Source organism: Crocodylus siamensis, chromosome 3 (assembly GCF_052110815.1).
Source record: "Crocodylus siamensis isolate JL-2025a chromosome 3, ASM5211081v1, whole genome shotgun sequence".
NCBI classification, from domain to species: domain Eukaryota; kingdom Metazoa; phylum Chordata; order Crocodylia; family Crocodylidae; genus Crocodylus; species Crocodylus siamensis.
This window is the reverse complement of record NC_143397.1, coordinates 25,052,352-25,067,842: the sequence shown is the minus strand read 5'-3', so window position 1 is coordinate 25,067,842 and position 15,491 is coordinate 25,052,352. Positions and strand designations below refer to the sequence as shown.

At 46.4% G+C, this 15,491-nt stretch overlaps 1 protein-coding gene across 1 annotated transcript in view; it reads right to left on the bottom strand.

The window, feature by feature from the left end:
* Window positions 1-15,491, bottom strand: part of WDR70 (WD repeat domain 70) — a 275,742-nt gene that overhangs the window by 54,269 nt on the left and 205,982 nt on the right. The window contains exons 12-13 of the mRNA XM_090037959.1: window positions 10,909-10,993; window positions 2,794-2,932 (exon numbers count right to left, since the gene is read on the bottom strand). Coding sequence (XP_089894085.1) covers window positions 2,794-2,932; window positions 10,909-10,993 — 224 coding nt within the window. The remainder of the gene's footprint in view (window positions 1-2,793; window positions 2,933-10,908; window positions 10,994-15,491) is intronic.

The window sequence follows — 15,491 nt, the reverse complement described above, 5'->3', positions numbered from 1 at the left end:
GATGAAAGTATATGCAGTACCATGTGTATTCACCAGTGCTTGGTTTTAATTCAACAAGGACTTGCTGTCTATGCCACAAATTTGCCTTCTGGGCAGGAAATCATAGCCCCCTTTTTTGGGTCACAGGATTTAGGAATCTGTACAGCACAATTTAGTCATAGTCAGAAAGTATCTTTAACACCCCCCCACCCCAAACCTTAGTACACGCAAAAAACCAAAATCAATATTCTGTATATTGCAGGACAGCAGAGCTGAAACAGGCTGGCTTTTAAACGCAGTAATAAAACCACTGAGTTGTACTTCAGCTGTTTTAAAGCAATAATGTGCTTTCCCATTAAAACTTAAAAGAAAAGGTGAAAAAAGGTTTGCATGGTGGAAAGGAATGTCAGACACTAGTTTGGTCAAACATATCTCCATTATCTACCAGGTTCATTTATAGGCCAAACACACTGGGTATTTACCAAGAAGTTTTAAGATTATGTTTGCAGCCCTCGAGCATTTTCTGTTTGCTGGAACTTCATAAAAACCTATTAGTGAAGTAAAACTATATGATACTGTATTTATTATCTGTGTATTCTAAATTTTCTACACAACAATATCTTTCTTAATTTTTATTTCCCATTACTTACATTATACCACCCTATTTGGTTTAAAATTGCCCTTAATTATTGCCCCACTATTTTCACTTCATAGTTGTAATAAATAGCTTATGATGCAATTTTTAAATACAAAATAAAGCTGGTAATAGTAGAATAAATAAAAAAATAAAAAGAGAGCTAGTAGACAATTTTTGCATTATATAGCAGATAAAGTAAAGCCCCGGGCAACACTACATGTTTATCTTTAATTTAACAGATAATTTTCTATTTGCATTTTTAAGTTACTGTGGGGAAAAATGATAACTATGACAGTTCAGTAGAAAGCCTATAAATAACTAATACTGAACTGCTGAAAGAATCATTCTATAAAACACACACAAGATATTAATCTATCACTTTATAAGACAACAATCTTTCCAACAAACAGCATGTACTAGTTGTAAACTGCCGAAGCGCCGAATGCCTTTAAAATCCATTCATTTTTCAACATTCCTTAATTTGTTTATACTTTACTTCCATTGCAAATTGAGACAACCAAGAGGGAGAAAATGCTAATTAAAAAGTACTGATATATATATATATAGAATTAAAGACACTAAGAAAACTGATTATTTTTATTTAATCAGTTACGTTCTGATCCCTGATCCCAAAATTGTGTGTCTTGCTATGCATGCTATGAATGTGTGCTGGGGCATTATACTCATGCTTTACTCTATACAGAGTACACAGATACACTGTAGGCAATTAATTGCTCATAATCTCGTTTCTCTGACTGGATTTCTATTCTTGGGTCACTGCTCTCAAAACATGTAACAAACTAAAATTATATATAAAATCTCTCAGTCCCTTTGAAAGAACAGAAATTTACCTCCCGATTTTGGGATCAACTGCCAGTGTACCTAGAACATCCTGTAAAAGTGTTCAGAGGATCAGGAAGAATGAACAACTTCTAATAACAGACTTAAAGATTGTGACAGGATGCAAGTGTCAGTAAAAAACATCAATGCCTGAAAGTATTTCTTTTTCTAGCTCAAGACCTGAATGAATGACTAGAAATCTAGTCACATGATATTTTAGAGGCAGATTAAGCAAGCTAGTTCTCTCTTCTAGAAGGCATCATATTATCTGGAATCCCACACCTGTAGAATACAGACTGAAAGCTCAAGTAAAATATCAACAGACACTTTCTCATAGCCACTGGAAAGGAACTTCTCTTCATCTACCAGATGACTAGGCAGCCATCGTAAACCATTCAAACCTTCATTCCCGTTAGCTTCAGATATGGTTTCAATAGAGCTTCTGTGCCACTTCAGCTTCCCCGCCCCCCATGTCATAGCAGAAAGACTTCTCTCAATACCTTTTGCCTCCTGTGCATTTAGACCTGTAGGCTGGAAGTACACTTTGATATCCTAGAGGGGCATTTTCATTTTGTCTCAGGAAAAGGTAAGGGCCAGAAGTCTTTAAGAAATAACAGGACAGAAAAAATGTATTCTGGCTTGTTTTAGGAAAACTGGGACCCAACAGTAAGAATCTAATCAACATTACCTTTAGAAAAAATCATTCATTAAAAAAAATCCATTATGATATAATCCCTGCAAGCAGAGTACCTATTTTATGTAAAAAAATTATTCCCCCCAAACTTCACTCATCTTTCTGCTTTAACATTTTTGATTTCCAAGTACTTCCAAAGAAATGACTGACAGAACAAAATCAGCCTCAGGAAGATTTCACTATGAGAACAAGCAGGAAGAAAAAAAACAGGATTTGATGGAGAAAATCCTCATTCAAATATCAGTTTTGGCATAAATGAACTCCAGCAGGAACAATTTTATTAAGCTGCGCCAGTGACAACTTGCATGAATCAGCAGATGGGTCAACAGACAGGTGCCTGTCAGAGAACAGAGAAACAATGAGCTGGTTGCAGGCCCAGTGAGGCATACAACTGGTCCTTGATATTGTAATTCAACCACACTAGATGCCTAATACCTGGTACAGAGAAAAATCAGTTCCAGAGTTTCTTCTACATCTGACCACAGCCATCTACATTCTTCCCTGTAAATACCATTCTAGTAAATAGAGATTGTCTTTGCTGTAGCATTATGTTCTTTCCTTCTGTGTGTGTAAAATACAAAACAGCCCACTAGATTTCATTTATATTGTCAATTTGTTCTTAAAAGAAAAATAAAATACATACAGCATCTGTGACATCTATTTCATACACCTTCTGGAATGTCTCTCGTTCAAAGAAAAGAAGCTTCCCATTGCCACCTCCTCTCTTCACAGAAGTTCCTGTAACAAGCATCTTATCATCTGGGCTGAAACAGCAATCTGTCCTGTAGGGAAAAAAAGGTTAATGTTGGGCATACCCGTGATGTCTTAGAGACATCATTACAAGAACAGTTGAAGAAATCCTCAAAAAATCCTTTTAATCTTCTTTTAGCCGTAAAATGCTTTCATAATAATCAATGGCTTAACTAAATGTCTATAACTTAGTTTTATAACTAAAATATCTATAATTACAGCTGTGCACAAAATGTCCAAAATTGGCAAAACCAATGAAAATTCCTTCCTTGCAGAAACTTTATCAAGATTTCAGGACTGGAAACACGTAAACAGACAGTATTTTCCAAATCTGGTAACAATTCAGTAAATAAGTAGGCTAAGAAATCTGTTTTCACCAGTGAAATAGTCTAACTGGCAATTTGTAATTGCAAGTAGTTGTAAACAGTTTTTCAACCTCTACCTGTCTCCCTCTATCCAGGTAGCAAAAATGGTAGCAATTCCTAATTTGGAGATGTTATTTTCAAGCTGTTTGATCTGACTGTGCCTACAACTATACGTAGGCTATCAGAACAAGTCAAAATGAAAAAAAGCAGTGAACACCCAACAACAGGGGTGTCAAAGATTCAGCTCACAGAGCCCTTTCATCCAGCCCATGGTGGTGCTATGCGTCTTGGAGTGGACCCACACACAGCATATATATCCTATCCCTGCCCCAGCCCTGGAATGAACTGTAAGAGGGTAAGGGCCCCCGAGGGGACACTCGCATGCCTGTACATTAATGCCAGGAGCTTGGGGAATAAACAGGAAGAAACTGTCCTCTTGCTAAACACAAATAATTATGATGTCATAGGGATATCGGAGACCTGGTAGGACTCTACCCATGACTGGCCCACAGGTATAGATGGCTATACCCTGTATAGGAGAGAGAGAGTGGACAAAAAGAGCGTGGGTGTAGCTTTCTATGTCAAGGAAAGCTATGCTTCCCTGCAAGCTGACAGTGGCACCCAGGGTGGAATATTTGACACCCTCTGGGTTAAAATCTGTGGGGAACATGGGTCAGGGGACACAACGGCGGGAGTCTATTACAGACCCAGGATCAAGACCTCGACCAGGAGTTTGCCAGGGAATTGGCTGAGGCCACACGCTCTCGGTGCATGGTTGTCGTGGGAGACTTCAACTACCCAGACATGACGGGGGAAGAGTGCTTGGCCAAATCCAAGCAATCCCAAAGCTTTCTCTCATGTGTGGATAAGCTCTATCTGATGCAGGAAGTCTATGGGCTGATGAGAAGTAAAGCGCTGCTTGACATGGTACTGGCAACCGGGGACGACCTAATCAGTGACCTAGTGATTGAAGAGAAGCTGGATGACAGGGACCAAGAGCTGATCACCTTCACTATCTGACGTAAAGCTGGCAAGTCAGTCAGTAATACAGAAGTCCTTCATTTCAGGAAAGCTGATTTCAACCAGCTAAGGAGGCTTGTCAGTGAGGCCCTCAAGAGCCACAACCCAAAGGGGAGGGGAGTCCGGAATGAGTGGCTGCTCCTAAAGGGAGCAATCCTGGATGTACAAGCAAAGTCTATCCTGTCTCAGAGGAAAGGCAGCAAAAGGGCACAGCAGCCCCCTGCCTCTCCAGGGAACTAGTGGACCTCCTGCGTCTTAAAAGAAAAACTACAGAGGATGGAGGACTGGATCCACCACCAAGAAAGAATACTCTGCACTGGTCCAGACCTGCAGAGAGCAAACCAAGAAAGCCAAAGCTGCGATGAAGCTCCAGCTAGCTACAAATATCCTTTTTTTAGATATGTGGGGAGCCAGAGGAAAAGCAAGGGCAACACTGGACTCCTGCTAAAACCAGATGGGACAACTGACAACCAACACCCAGGAAAAAGCAAACTTGCTAAATGGATACTTTGTGCCAGTTTTCCACGAGTCCCATGGGGCACCCCTGCCCACTACAGGACAGGGAGGCCTGGGTGAAGGAGATTCCTTACCCTCCATCAAACCTGACTTTGTGAACGAACACCTTGAGAGGCTGGACACCTTCAAGTCAGCTGGCCCTGATGGTTTACACCAAAGGGTACTTAAGGAGCTGGCAAGCATCATAGCTCAGTCCTTGGCATGGATCTTTGAGAACTTCTGGTGCTCTGGTGAAGTGCCCGATGATTGGAAGAGGGCCAATGTGGTGCCTATCTTCAAGAAAGGGCGGAGAGTGGATTCAGCAAACTACAGGCCCATCAGCCTGACCTCTATCCTGGGGAAGGTCTTTGAAAAGATTATCAAAGAGGCCATCCTTAACAGACTGTCTGACGGCAACATTTTGAGGGATAGCCAGCACGGGTTTGTTGTGGGTAGGTCTTGCTTGACCAATCTCATTTCCTTTTACGACCAGGTGACTTATCACCTGGACAAGGGGGAAGAGATTGATGTCACATATCTTGACTTCAAAAAAGCCTTTAATCTGGTATTCCATGATCACCTCTTGGCAAAACTGGCTAACTGCGGCCTCAGCCTCACCACGATCTGCTGGCTGGGGAATTTGCTCCATGGTAGGACCCAAAGGGTGGTGGTTGATGGAAGTCAATCACTGTGGTGCATTGTGACCAGTGGGGTCCCTCAAGGCTCTGTCCTAGGGCCTATACTGTTTAACATCATCAGTGATGTGGACACTGATGTCAGAAACAGACTGGCTAAGTTTGCCGAGGACACCGAACTCTGGGGTAAAGCACCCACACCTGAGGACAGGAGGGTGATCCAGGCAGACCTTGACAGGCTCAGGAAATGGGTGAAAAATGCGAGGTTCTCCACCTTACTAGGAAATACCTGCAGCATGAACATGAGCCTTCAATATGATGCTGCAGCTAGTAAAGCAAGCAAAACGCTGGCCTGCATCCACAAGTGCTTCTCAAGCAACTCCCAGGACGTCATTCTCCCATTGTACTTGGCCGTGGTAAGGTCGCAGCTGGAGTACTGCATCCAGTTCTGGGCTCCAGGCTCCACAATTCAAAAAGGATGTGGAAAAGCTTGAGAAAGTGCAGATGACAGCCACATGCATGATCAGAGGTCATGAAAACAGACCTTATGAGAGCCATGGGACTCTTCAGCCTGGAAAAGCACAGGCTCAGGGGTGATCCAGTGGCCGCCTATAAATTTATCTGGGGTGCTCATCAGGATCTGGGGGAATGTCTGTTCACCAGAGCGCCCCAAGGGAAGGACAAGGTTGAATGGTCACAAACTCCTCTGTGACCGTTTCAGGCTGGACATAAGGGGTTGCTTGGCGGGTCCTCAGAGGCCCAGGGGCAGGGGGGAGGCCAGGGGTCCCCCAACTGTCCCACATGTGCCAGGGTTGAGGTACTCAAGGCAGAGGTGAGCAGGTTGAGGGGGATCAGGGCAATTGAGGAGGAGATTGATGGGTCCCTTCCATTATCTGCAGAGCCAGACTCCAGGCAGAGGAGCAGACTGCAGCAGCCCTGAAGCTGATGTGGAAGGATGGACAACAGTCACCTCCAGGGCCAGGCTGCTCGCTGCAGAAATGGATCCTTTGGTGCAGTTGAGGAACAGATATGAAGCCCCGGCTGCACTGGAAGAGAGTGCGGTGGAGGAGACGGCATGGGAGGAGCCTCAATCGATCCCCGAGCAAGCTAAGGGCCAGACAAGCTACTGGAGGAAGAGGAGATGTGTCATCCTAGTGGGTGACTTCCTACTGAGAGAAGCAGAAGAAAACATCTGCCGCTCAGATCCCATGGTGCGTGAGGTGTGTTGCCTGCTAGGGACCAAGATCCAGGATGTCACGACAAGGATTCCTGACCTGATCCAGCCCTCAGACTACTATCCCATGGTCCTCATCCAGGTGGGAATCAATGACACAGACAGGAGTAGTCCTGGCCATGTCATGGATGACTACAGGGCTCTGGGGGCCAGGCTTAGGGAGATGGGGGCGCTGGCGGTCTTCTCGTCCATCCTTCCAGTCAAAGGTCGCAGTAGGCATCACAATGCCTGCATCAGAGAGGTCAACCTGCGGCTCAGGAGTTGGTGCCATCGTGCAGGATTTGGCTTCCTGGACCATGACCCACACTTGCTGGCAAGGGACTTCCTGGGACGCAATGGACTTCACCTCTCAGAACGAAAGGTAAAAGTCTTTTTTCCAACACGTTGACTGATCTCCTACTTTGGGCTTTAAACTAGCTCAGACAGGGAGGCAGAAGAAGGAGAACATCAGGAACCTGCAAGCCATGGGATGTCCAGCAGTACAGCACAAGTAAGCAACAAGCAGGTAAGCAATAACGGGCCCATTGGGCATCAAAGCCTGGGGGCAAAGGCGCCAGTCACAGGGCTCAAGTGCCTATACACTAATGCTAGGAGCACGGGGAACAAGCAGGATGAACTAGCACTCCTGCTTACAGAAAACACTTACAACTTGGTGGGTCTAACAGAAACGTGGTGGGATTCTACCCACGACTGGGCGGTACACATTGAGGGCTATAAGCCATACAGATAGGGTAGAGTAGGGAGGAGAGTGGGAGGGGTTGTGCTATATGTTAAAGAGCGTTATACATCGACCCTTATCAAAATGGAATTGGAGGAGGAGAAAGTAGAAGGATTGTGGGTTAGGATACATGGAGGTCAAGGGGAAAGGGATTTGGTGGTAGGGGTCTGTTACAGACTCCCACACCAAGGTGAAGAACTAGATTTGGAACTCCTGAGGCAGCTCTCGGAGACTATAAAGACAAGGGAAGCGGTAGTCATGGGGGACCTAAACTACCCTGACACCTGCTAGGAGACGCAGATAGCAAATTCCCACCATTCATGCAGGTTCCTATCCTGTGTGCAGGACCTCCACCTGACGCAAGAGGTACATGGTCTCACTAGGGGGAATGCCTTTCTGGACCTGGTACTGGCAATGGGGGAATGACATGGTAGGGGACCTACAGATCAGTGGTAGCCTGGGGGACAGTGACCACCAAATAATAGAATTCACCATAAGGCGCAGAGTGGGAAAGGTAACTATTAGGGTGGAAGTGCTAGACTTTAGGAAGTCTGACTTCAGTGAGCTCAGGCATTTAGTCAATGACACACTGCAGGGTAAGAGAGCTGGTGAGATGGGAGCCCAGGAAGGGTGGCTGTGCCTTAAGGAAGCGATCCTTCTGTCACAGAGGGAGATGATCCCGATGCGAGGGAAAAAGGGGCCAAGAGGCTTCCTTGGCTAACCAGAGAAATCCAGCGCAGCCTAAGGGCAAAAAGGGGGGCATATAAGCAGTGGAAACAGGGAGAAATTACTAAAGAGGAGTATGCCTCCTCAGCTCGCCGTTGTAGGGAGGCAGTTAGAAAGGCCAAAGCTACCATGGAGCTGAGGGTGGCATCCCAAGTCAAGGATAACAAAAAACTGTTTTTCACATACATATGGAACAAAAGGAAGGCCCAGGGTGGTATAGGACCACTACTGAATGGGCAAAAGCAATTGGTGACAGACGGGGGGGACAAGGCTGAACTCCTCAATGAGTTCTTTGCCTCAGTGTTCCTAAATGAGAGGCAAGACAAGTCTCACAATGGGATCACAGAGAGACAACAGCAGGGCGCCTGACCACCAAGTGTTGACCCTGAGACAGTGCAGGGTCATTTGGAAGGACTGGATGCGTTTAAGTCGGCAGGCCCGGATGAGCTCCATCTGAGGGTGCTGAAGGCACTGGCTGATGTCACTGCACAGCCACTGGCAAGAATATTTGAACACTCATGGCACACGGGCCAGGTCCCAGAGGACTGGAAAAGAGTCAATGTGGTCCCTATTTTCAAGAAGGGGAGGAAGGAGGATCCAAGCAACTACAGGCCAGTCAGTTTCACCATCCTTGGTAAAGTCTTTGAAAAGCTTACTAAGGTATCATATATGTGAGAGCCCAGAAGGAAAAATGATGCTGTGGGGAAACCAGCACGGGTTTGTAGCAGATAAATCATGCCTGACTAATCTAGTCTGTTTTTATGACTAGGTTACAAAACACCTGGATGCAGGAGTAGGGGTAGATATTGTTTACTTAGACTTCGGCAAGGCCTTTGATATGGTATCCCACCCCATACTGGTGAACAAATTAAAAGCCTGTGACTTGGATGATTACACAGTCCAGTGGGTGGCAAATTGGCTAGAGGGTTGTACCTGGAGAGAGGTGGTGGACAGGTCGGTATCGACCTGGAAGGACATGGGCAGTGGGGTACTGCAGGGCTTGGTCCTTGGACTGATACTCTTCAATGTCTTCATCGGTGACTTGGACGAGGGAGTGAAGTGTATTCTGTCCAAGTTTGCAGATGATACAAAACTGTGGGGAGAAGTGGACACACCGGAAGGCAGGGAACAACTACAGGCAGACCTGGACAGGTTGGACAAATGGGCAGAAAACAATAGAATGCAATTTAACAAGGAGAAATGCAAAGTGCTGCACCTAGGGAGGAAAAATGTCCAGCACGCCTACTGCCTAGGAAACGATCTGCTCGGCAGCATGGAAGCAGAAAGGGATCTCGGAGTCCTAGTGGACTCCAAGATGAACACGAGTCGTCCATGTGATGAAGTCATCAGCAAAGCTAACTGCACTTTATCATGCATCAGCAGGTGCATGACAAACAGAAACAAGGAGGTGATACTTCCCCTCTGTCAGGCACTGGTGAGACTGCAGTTGGAACAGTGCATCCAGTTTTGGGCGTCACACTTTAAGAGGGATGTGAATAACCTGGAGAGGGTCCAGAGAAGGGCCACTCACTTGTATGGTTAAGGGCTTGCAGGCCAAGCCCTACAAGGAGACTAGGGCACCTGGACCCCTTCAGCCTCCGCAATAGAAGGTTGAGAGGCGACCTTGTGGCAACCTATAAATTCATCATGGAGGCACAGAAGGGAATTCGTGAGGCTCTACTCACCAAGGCACCCCTGGGAGTTACAAGAAATAATGGCCGTAAGCTAGCAGAGAGCAGATTTGGACTGGATATTAGGAAGAACTTCTTCACAGTTTGAGTGGCCAAAATCTGGAATGGGCTCCCAAGGGAGGTGGTGCTGTCCCCTACCCTAGGGGTCTTCATGAGGAGGTTAGATAGGCATCTGGCTGGGGTCATCTGAACCCAGCACACTTTCCTACCTACGAAGGGGGTCAGACTTGATGATCTATTGAGGTCCCTTCAAACCCTAACATATATGAATCTACGAAAATAAGGAAGAATGTTACTGTCTGAGCCCCCAAGGTTTGGAATAGACTGCTGCCGGAGGTGGTTTAAGCACCTACTTCGAATGTCTTCAAGAGACGTTTGGATGTTTATCTTGCTGGGATCCTATGATCCCTGCTGACTTCCTACCCCCAGGGCAGGGGGTTGGACTCGATTATCTTCCGAGATCCCTTCCAGCCCTAATGTCTATGAATCTATGAAAGAAGAAAGGCCATGGGAAAAAGCAGTGAGATCTGGGTGAGCAATGTTGCGGTCTAGAAAACTTTGCTCCTGGATCATACGAACATTTTGAAGACTTGTCCGGGAGGAAAATATAGAGGTTTAATTCTTGTTCCTCATCTTCCATTAAAAAGACCAACAGATACTTTAAGTGCTGAAAATATGATCTGTTCCTAAGCACAAGAGGCACTGGGGATTAAAGAGTCTGAGACAGGAATCAACCCCTCAAGAGGGGTAGCTCTTATATCCTAAGTAATGAAAACAAAAAAGACATTAAAAAGGGCCGCAAAGGCAAGCCAATTGTGCCAGCATGTGGTTCTGACTCACCTAGGTAGTTGAGAGGAAGTAAGTGGGATATATGCTCTTTATATCTATCATGCTCCTACTAGTAAAGGGTATCAGGATGATTCTATGATTCTTTTTTTTAATTTCCCCCTTTGATAAACCCACAGAGAAGACAGGGGCATCATCTGAGTCCCAAAGCTGCTCTACACAGTGTGAACAGACAGAGAAATCATGGAAGCAGTAACTTCTTGATGGAGGACATGTTTTCCATCCAACAGAAAGTAGCAGCTGCTTTTACAGCAGTGGCAAATAAATACTGCACTTACATTGGGAAAAAGGTAGGCAGGCCATCAACTGAATGAAGCGGCTTTTTAAATTGTCTCATATCCCATGTTTTCAAAGTGTCATCTCCTACAAAACAAAAATAAATGACAAAAGTTAGCATGAGTCAAGGAATTCACCTATGTAGAAAACTATATTCTAGGACCATAGTGACCAATACAATAAAAAAGGGAAAAGAAACAATATTCAGATGGAAAGATGCTACAGGAAAAGAATGATGCATCTTCCCCTACATTAAATGACTTTAAAAGTTCAGTAATAAAAAGTAATGCCTGTGTTGCTCCCAACTACATTGTCATTTGGACTGTTATGAACTATTTACATAAGCAGCCTCCCTATTATCAACATGCACTTGAAGTTTTATGTGCTGTTGGATTTTATTTACATACCATGTTTACTTGCATACTACATACACCATTCCCTGCTTCTCCCAAATTGCAAGGGGGCCTTACAAAATTGGCAGGGGTCATTTTAAGCAAACAAGCAAATGCGTTTCCAATCCAGAATGGAAACATAGGGATGCTGGAATGGCTGCCAGGAGCTCTCCTCCCTTCCTGACTGCATGCACAAAAGGTGGCATCCATGCATCAACTACAGGCGTAAGTGATGTGTAGGGGATGCATGTGCACCCCCTGAGAGTGCTGGTGCCCCTTCCCCCCCCTCTCCAGCAATCGCTTTCAGCTTAGGTGATGGGCAGGGGGGCAGGTGGAGCACTGGTGCCCCCTCCCACCACCAAGAAGTGCTGCTAGCATTTCCAGGCTTGGCATCTGGCTAGGGGGTGACCCCCCCCAACAACACCACTGTGGTGCAGATGGTGCCCGCTCAGCCTGCCCTCACCACTGACATCAGCATGGCCACCTGCAGGTGGTCCCCACTTGCCGCCGCCATGCCCCTGCCGCTGACACTGCCACCACATCTGCGGGTGGTCGCCGTGCCCCCCAGCCTTGGAAAGCACACAGCGCCTATGGCTACAGGTCACAGCCATCGCTGAACTGGCAGCAGCTTCTGGCTGAGCAGGAAGGTGAGTGGAGCTGGAGGGTAAGTGATGCCGAAGAGCAGATTCTGTCACTTCTGCATGTGGCCAGCATTCAGCCATAGCAAGCCTGTGATATGGCAAGTAAAATTCTGGAAAACAGTTTTTGCAACCTGCCTTCCCAAACCAAAGTGCCCATATTATTTGGGGGTGTATGGATGCGAGTAAATACAGTATTTTTACTGTTTGTGTTTGGGGACAACTTCCTAGTACAAGCGTTGGAGTTGCCAACGAGAGGCCGTGTTCTTCTTGACCCACTGATCAGAAACAGGAAGCTTACAACAGATAGAAACTTGGACAAAGAACTAGGGAGGATTAGAAGAGTATTCCTCAGGCATGCAGGGATGAAATAAGGAAGGCTGAAGTGCAACTGGAGTTGCACCTAGCAAGGGATATAAAAGGGAACAAGAAGGGTTTCTACAAGTATGTCACCAACAGGAGGATGATTAGGGAAAGCGTGGGGCCCTTACTGAATGGGTAAGACAACCTAGTGACAAATGACTTGGAAAAGGTTAAAGTATACAATGGCTTTTTTACCTCAATCTGCACAGGCAAGGTCAGCTCCCAGACTACTGCACCTGGCAGCACAGTTTGGGGAGGAAGTGATCAGCTGCCAGTGGTGAAAAAACAGGTTAGGGACTTTTAGAAAAGCTGGACATGTACAAATCCACAGGGCCAGATGCAACGCACCCAAGGGTGTTGAGGGAGTTGGCCAATGTGACTGCAGAGCCACTGGCCACTATCTTTGAAAACTCATGGTGATCGGGAGAGGTCTCGGACAATTAGAAAAGGGCAAATATAGAACCCATCTTTAAAAAAGGGGAAAAAGGGGGATCCAGATTACTACAGACTGGTCAACGTTACCTCAGTCCTTGGAAAAATCATAGAGCACGTCCATTTTCTCCTTTAAAGGAGAAAAAAGCAAGAAATGGTGGGTTTTCCTGAGCCTGCAAGGGGCTGCTTGAGACCAGGTAGAGTGGGAGGAGGGTGATCAGAGGCAGGGGGCACCACTTGCATGTGTGCGCACACACACACACATATCGCAGCCAGGTACCAATGGACAGTAGCAGCTGATAAGAGCTCCACACCAGCCCCACTGCCTTGGCAAGGCAGCCCCTGCCCGCCCAGCAATAGCAGCATGGAGTTGTACCCCTGGTGCTGCCAGCATGTGGCTCCTAGCAGCAGCACCAAGCCTGCCCACCCCACTGCCACAGAGGCTCCTGCGGGGGAGGGCAGCAGGGCAGGGAGCCCCAAGACTGCAGCACGCAGTCCACATTCTCCTCCCACTTGGGCTTTGTTCCAGCTGTGCCGCTTGCGAGGGGGAGGAGGAGCCAGGTTCTGAACTCTACTTCAGCTGCAACAGCCACTGCCTCCCATGGGTAGCAGCCAGGGCTCAGGCACTGCTGGCTGGGGCAGGCTGCAGACCCTAGCCCTGTAGCCCTGGCAGCTGGGTGCCCCCACCAGCAGGTCTGGGGGAGCGACAGGCTGCTATATGTTGTGAGTGATGGCATCAGCAGGGCTGGGGGGTGGTGGGCAGGGCCAGGGGACTGTGGGTTGGGAGTAAGGGGCATCTGGGGAGCGGGGGGGGCTGCGGGTTGGGAGTGAGACACCAGTAGGGCTCAGAGGGATGGGGGGCTGGGGTCAGGAGTGCAGGGCAACAGGAGGGTTGGGGGGCTATGAGTGGGCAGTGAGGGGCACTGTCACGGCCAGGGGGCTGTGGGTTGGGAGCGAGGGGCACTTGGGTAGTCAGGGCCAGGCCATCTTAAGTTAATTCATGTAACTGTGGTATATCTTGTTGTTTCTCAAAATAGATGTCAATATATGTATAATTCAGAACTCCCTGAATGTATTAATTACAAATACTGCATTGCGTTCTCTCCACATATGATGTGAAGCTTCTAACTCAAAGTGAAAGGGGAGTAAGAGGTACTGGCAGGGCTCAGAAGGCTAGGGTGGGCAGTGAGGGACAACAGCAGGGGCAGGACACCAGCTTATCGGGGTTGCTCAGAACCACAAAGCGGAGCGGGAGGGGGCAGGAAGACAACTGCAGCTGGACCCATGTCCTGATGAGCGAACGGGAGCAGAGGGACCTCTGCTTTTCTGTGATTAAAAAAACAAAATCAAAAGTCAAACATATAGGTATTTAGAATTTTTTTTTTTATAATGATCGAGGCAATGGTAGGCTTCCAAACTGCTTTAAAACTAAACACATAAAAAAAAATTGTGTTCAACTGATACCTACATATAATGGCATTTCATTTTAATCATGGAAAAACATGATTTGGGAGTTTTTAAATCAGAAAATGTGGGACCCCCCTTTTTTTTTAAATCACGGATTATGTAATATTTTAAATGGAGAAAACCAGGATCCCAAGTCATTAGGAACAGTCAGCATGGATTCACCAAGGGTAAGTCATGGCTCACCAACATTATTGCCTTCTATGACTGGCTCTGTGGATGCAGGGAGACCAGAAGTGATATACCTTGACTTTAGCAAGGCTTTTGGTATGCTCTCCCACAACATTCTTGCAAGCTACTTTAGCTAAAATAGTACTGGTTGCATGAATGGACTGTAAGACAGATAGAAAACTGGCTGAACCACTGGGCTCAGAGGGTAGTAGTCAATGGCTTGATGTCTAGTTGGCAACCGGTATCAAGTGGAGTGATCCAGGCGTCGGTCCTTGGGCAGGTTTGGTTCAATATCTTCATGAACGACCTCCTGGAACATGGGATGGAGTGTACCCTCAGCAAGTCTGCAGATGACATCAAGCTGCAGGGAGTACTACATATTTGGAAGGCAGGGCTACGATTCAGAGAGACCTCAACAAATTGGAGGATTGATCAAAGAAATCTCATGAGATTCAGTAAGGACAAGTACAAAGTCCTGCACTTAGGAGGGAACAATCCTGCGCACAGATACAGGCTGGGGACTGACTGGCTAAGGAGCAGCTCTGTAGAAAAGGACTGGGGGGTTATAGTAGACAATAATATGAATACGAGTCAATAGTATGCCCTTGTTGTGAAGAAGGCTAACGGCATACTGGGCTGCATTAGTAGAAGCGTTGCCAGCATATTGGGGGAAGTTATTCTTCCCCTCTATTCCACACTGGTGAGGCCACATCTGGAGTACTGTACTGTGTCCAGTTTTGGGTCCCCCACTACAAAAAAGATGTGAACAAATTGGAGAGAGTCCAGTGGAGGGCAACAAAAATGGTTAGGGGGCTGAGGCACATGACTTCCAAGGAGAGGCTGAGGGAACTGGGCTTATTTAGTTTAGAAAAGAGAAGACGGAGAGAGGATTTAATAGTAGCCTTAATGATATCATACGGACTGTCCTCCTTTGAACAGGGGGTTGGATTAGATGACCTCCTGAGGCCCCTTCCAACCCTAATGTTCAATGGTTCTAACTAGTGAAGTATTTGATTTTGTAATACGAAAAACTGTAATTACAGTCTAGATGCTAAAACTGAAACCCCAGCACTCTGTAAATGTGTGCAAAACATACCATTTGGCTGCTCTGCAAATCTTCTAGAA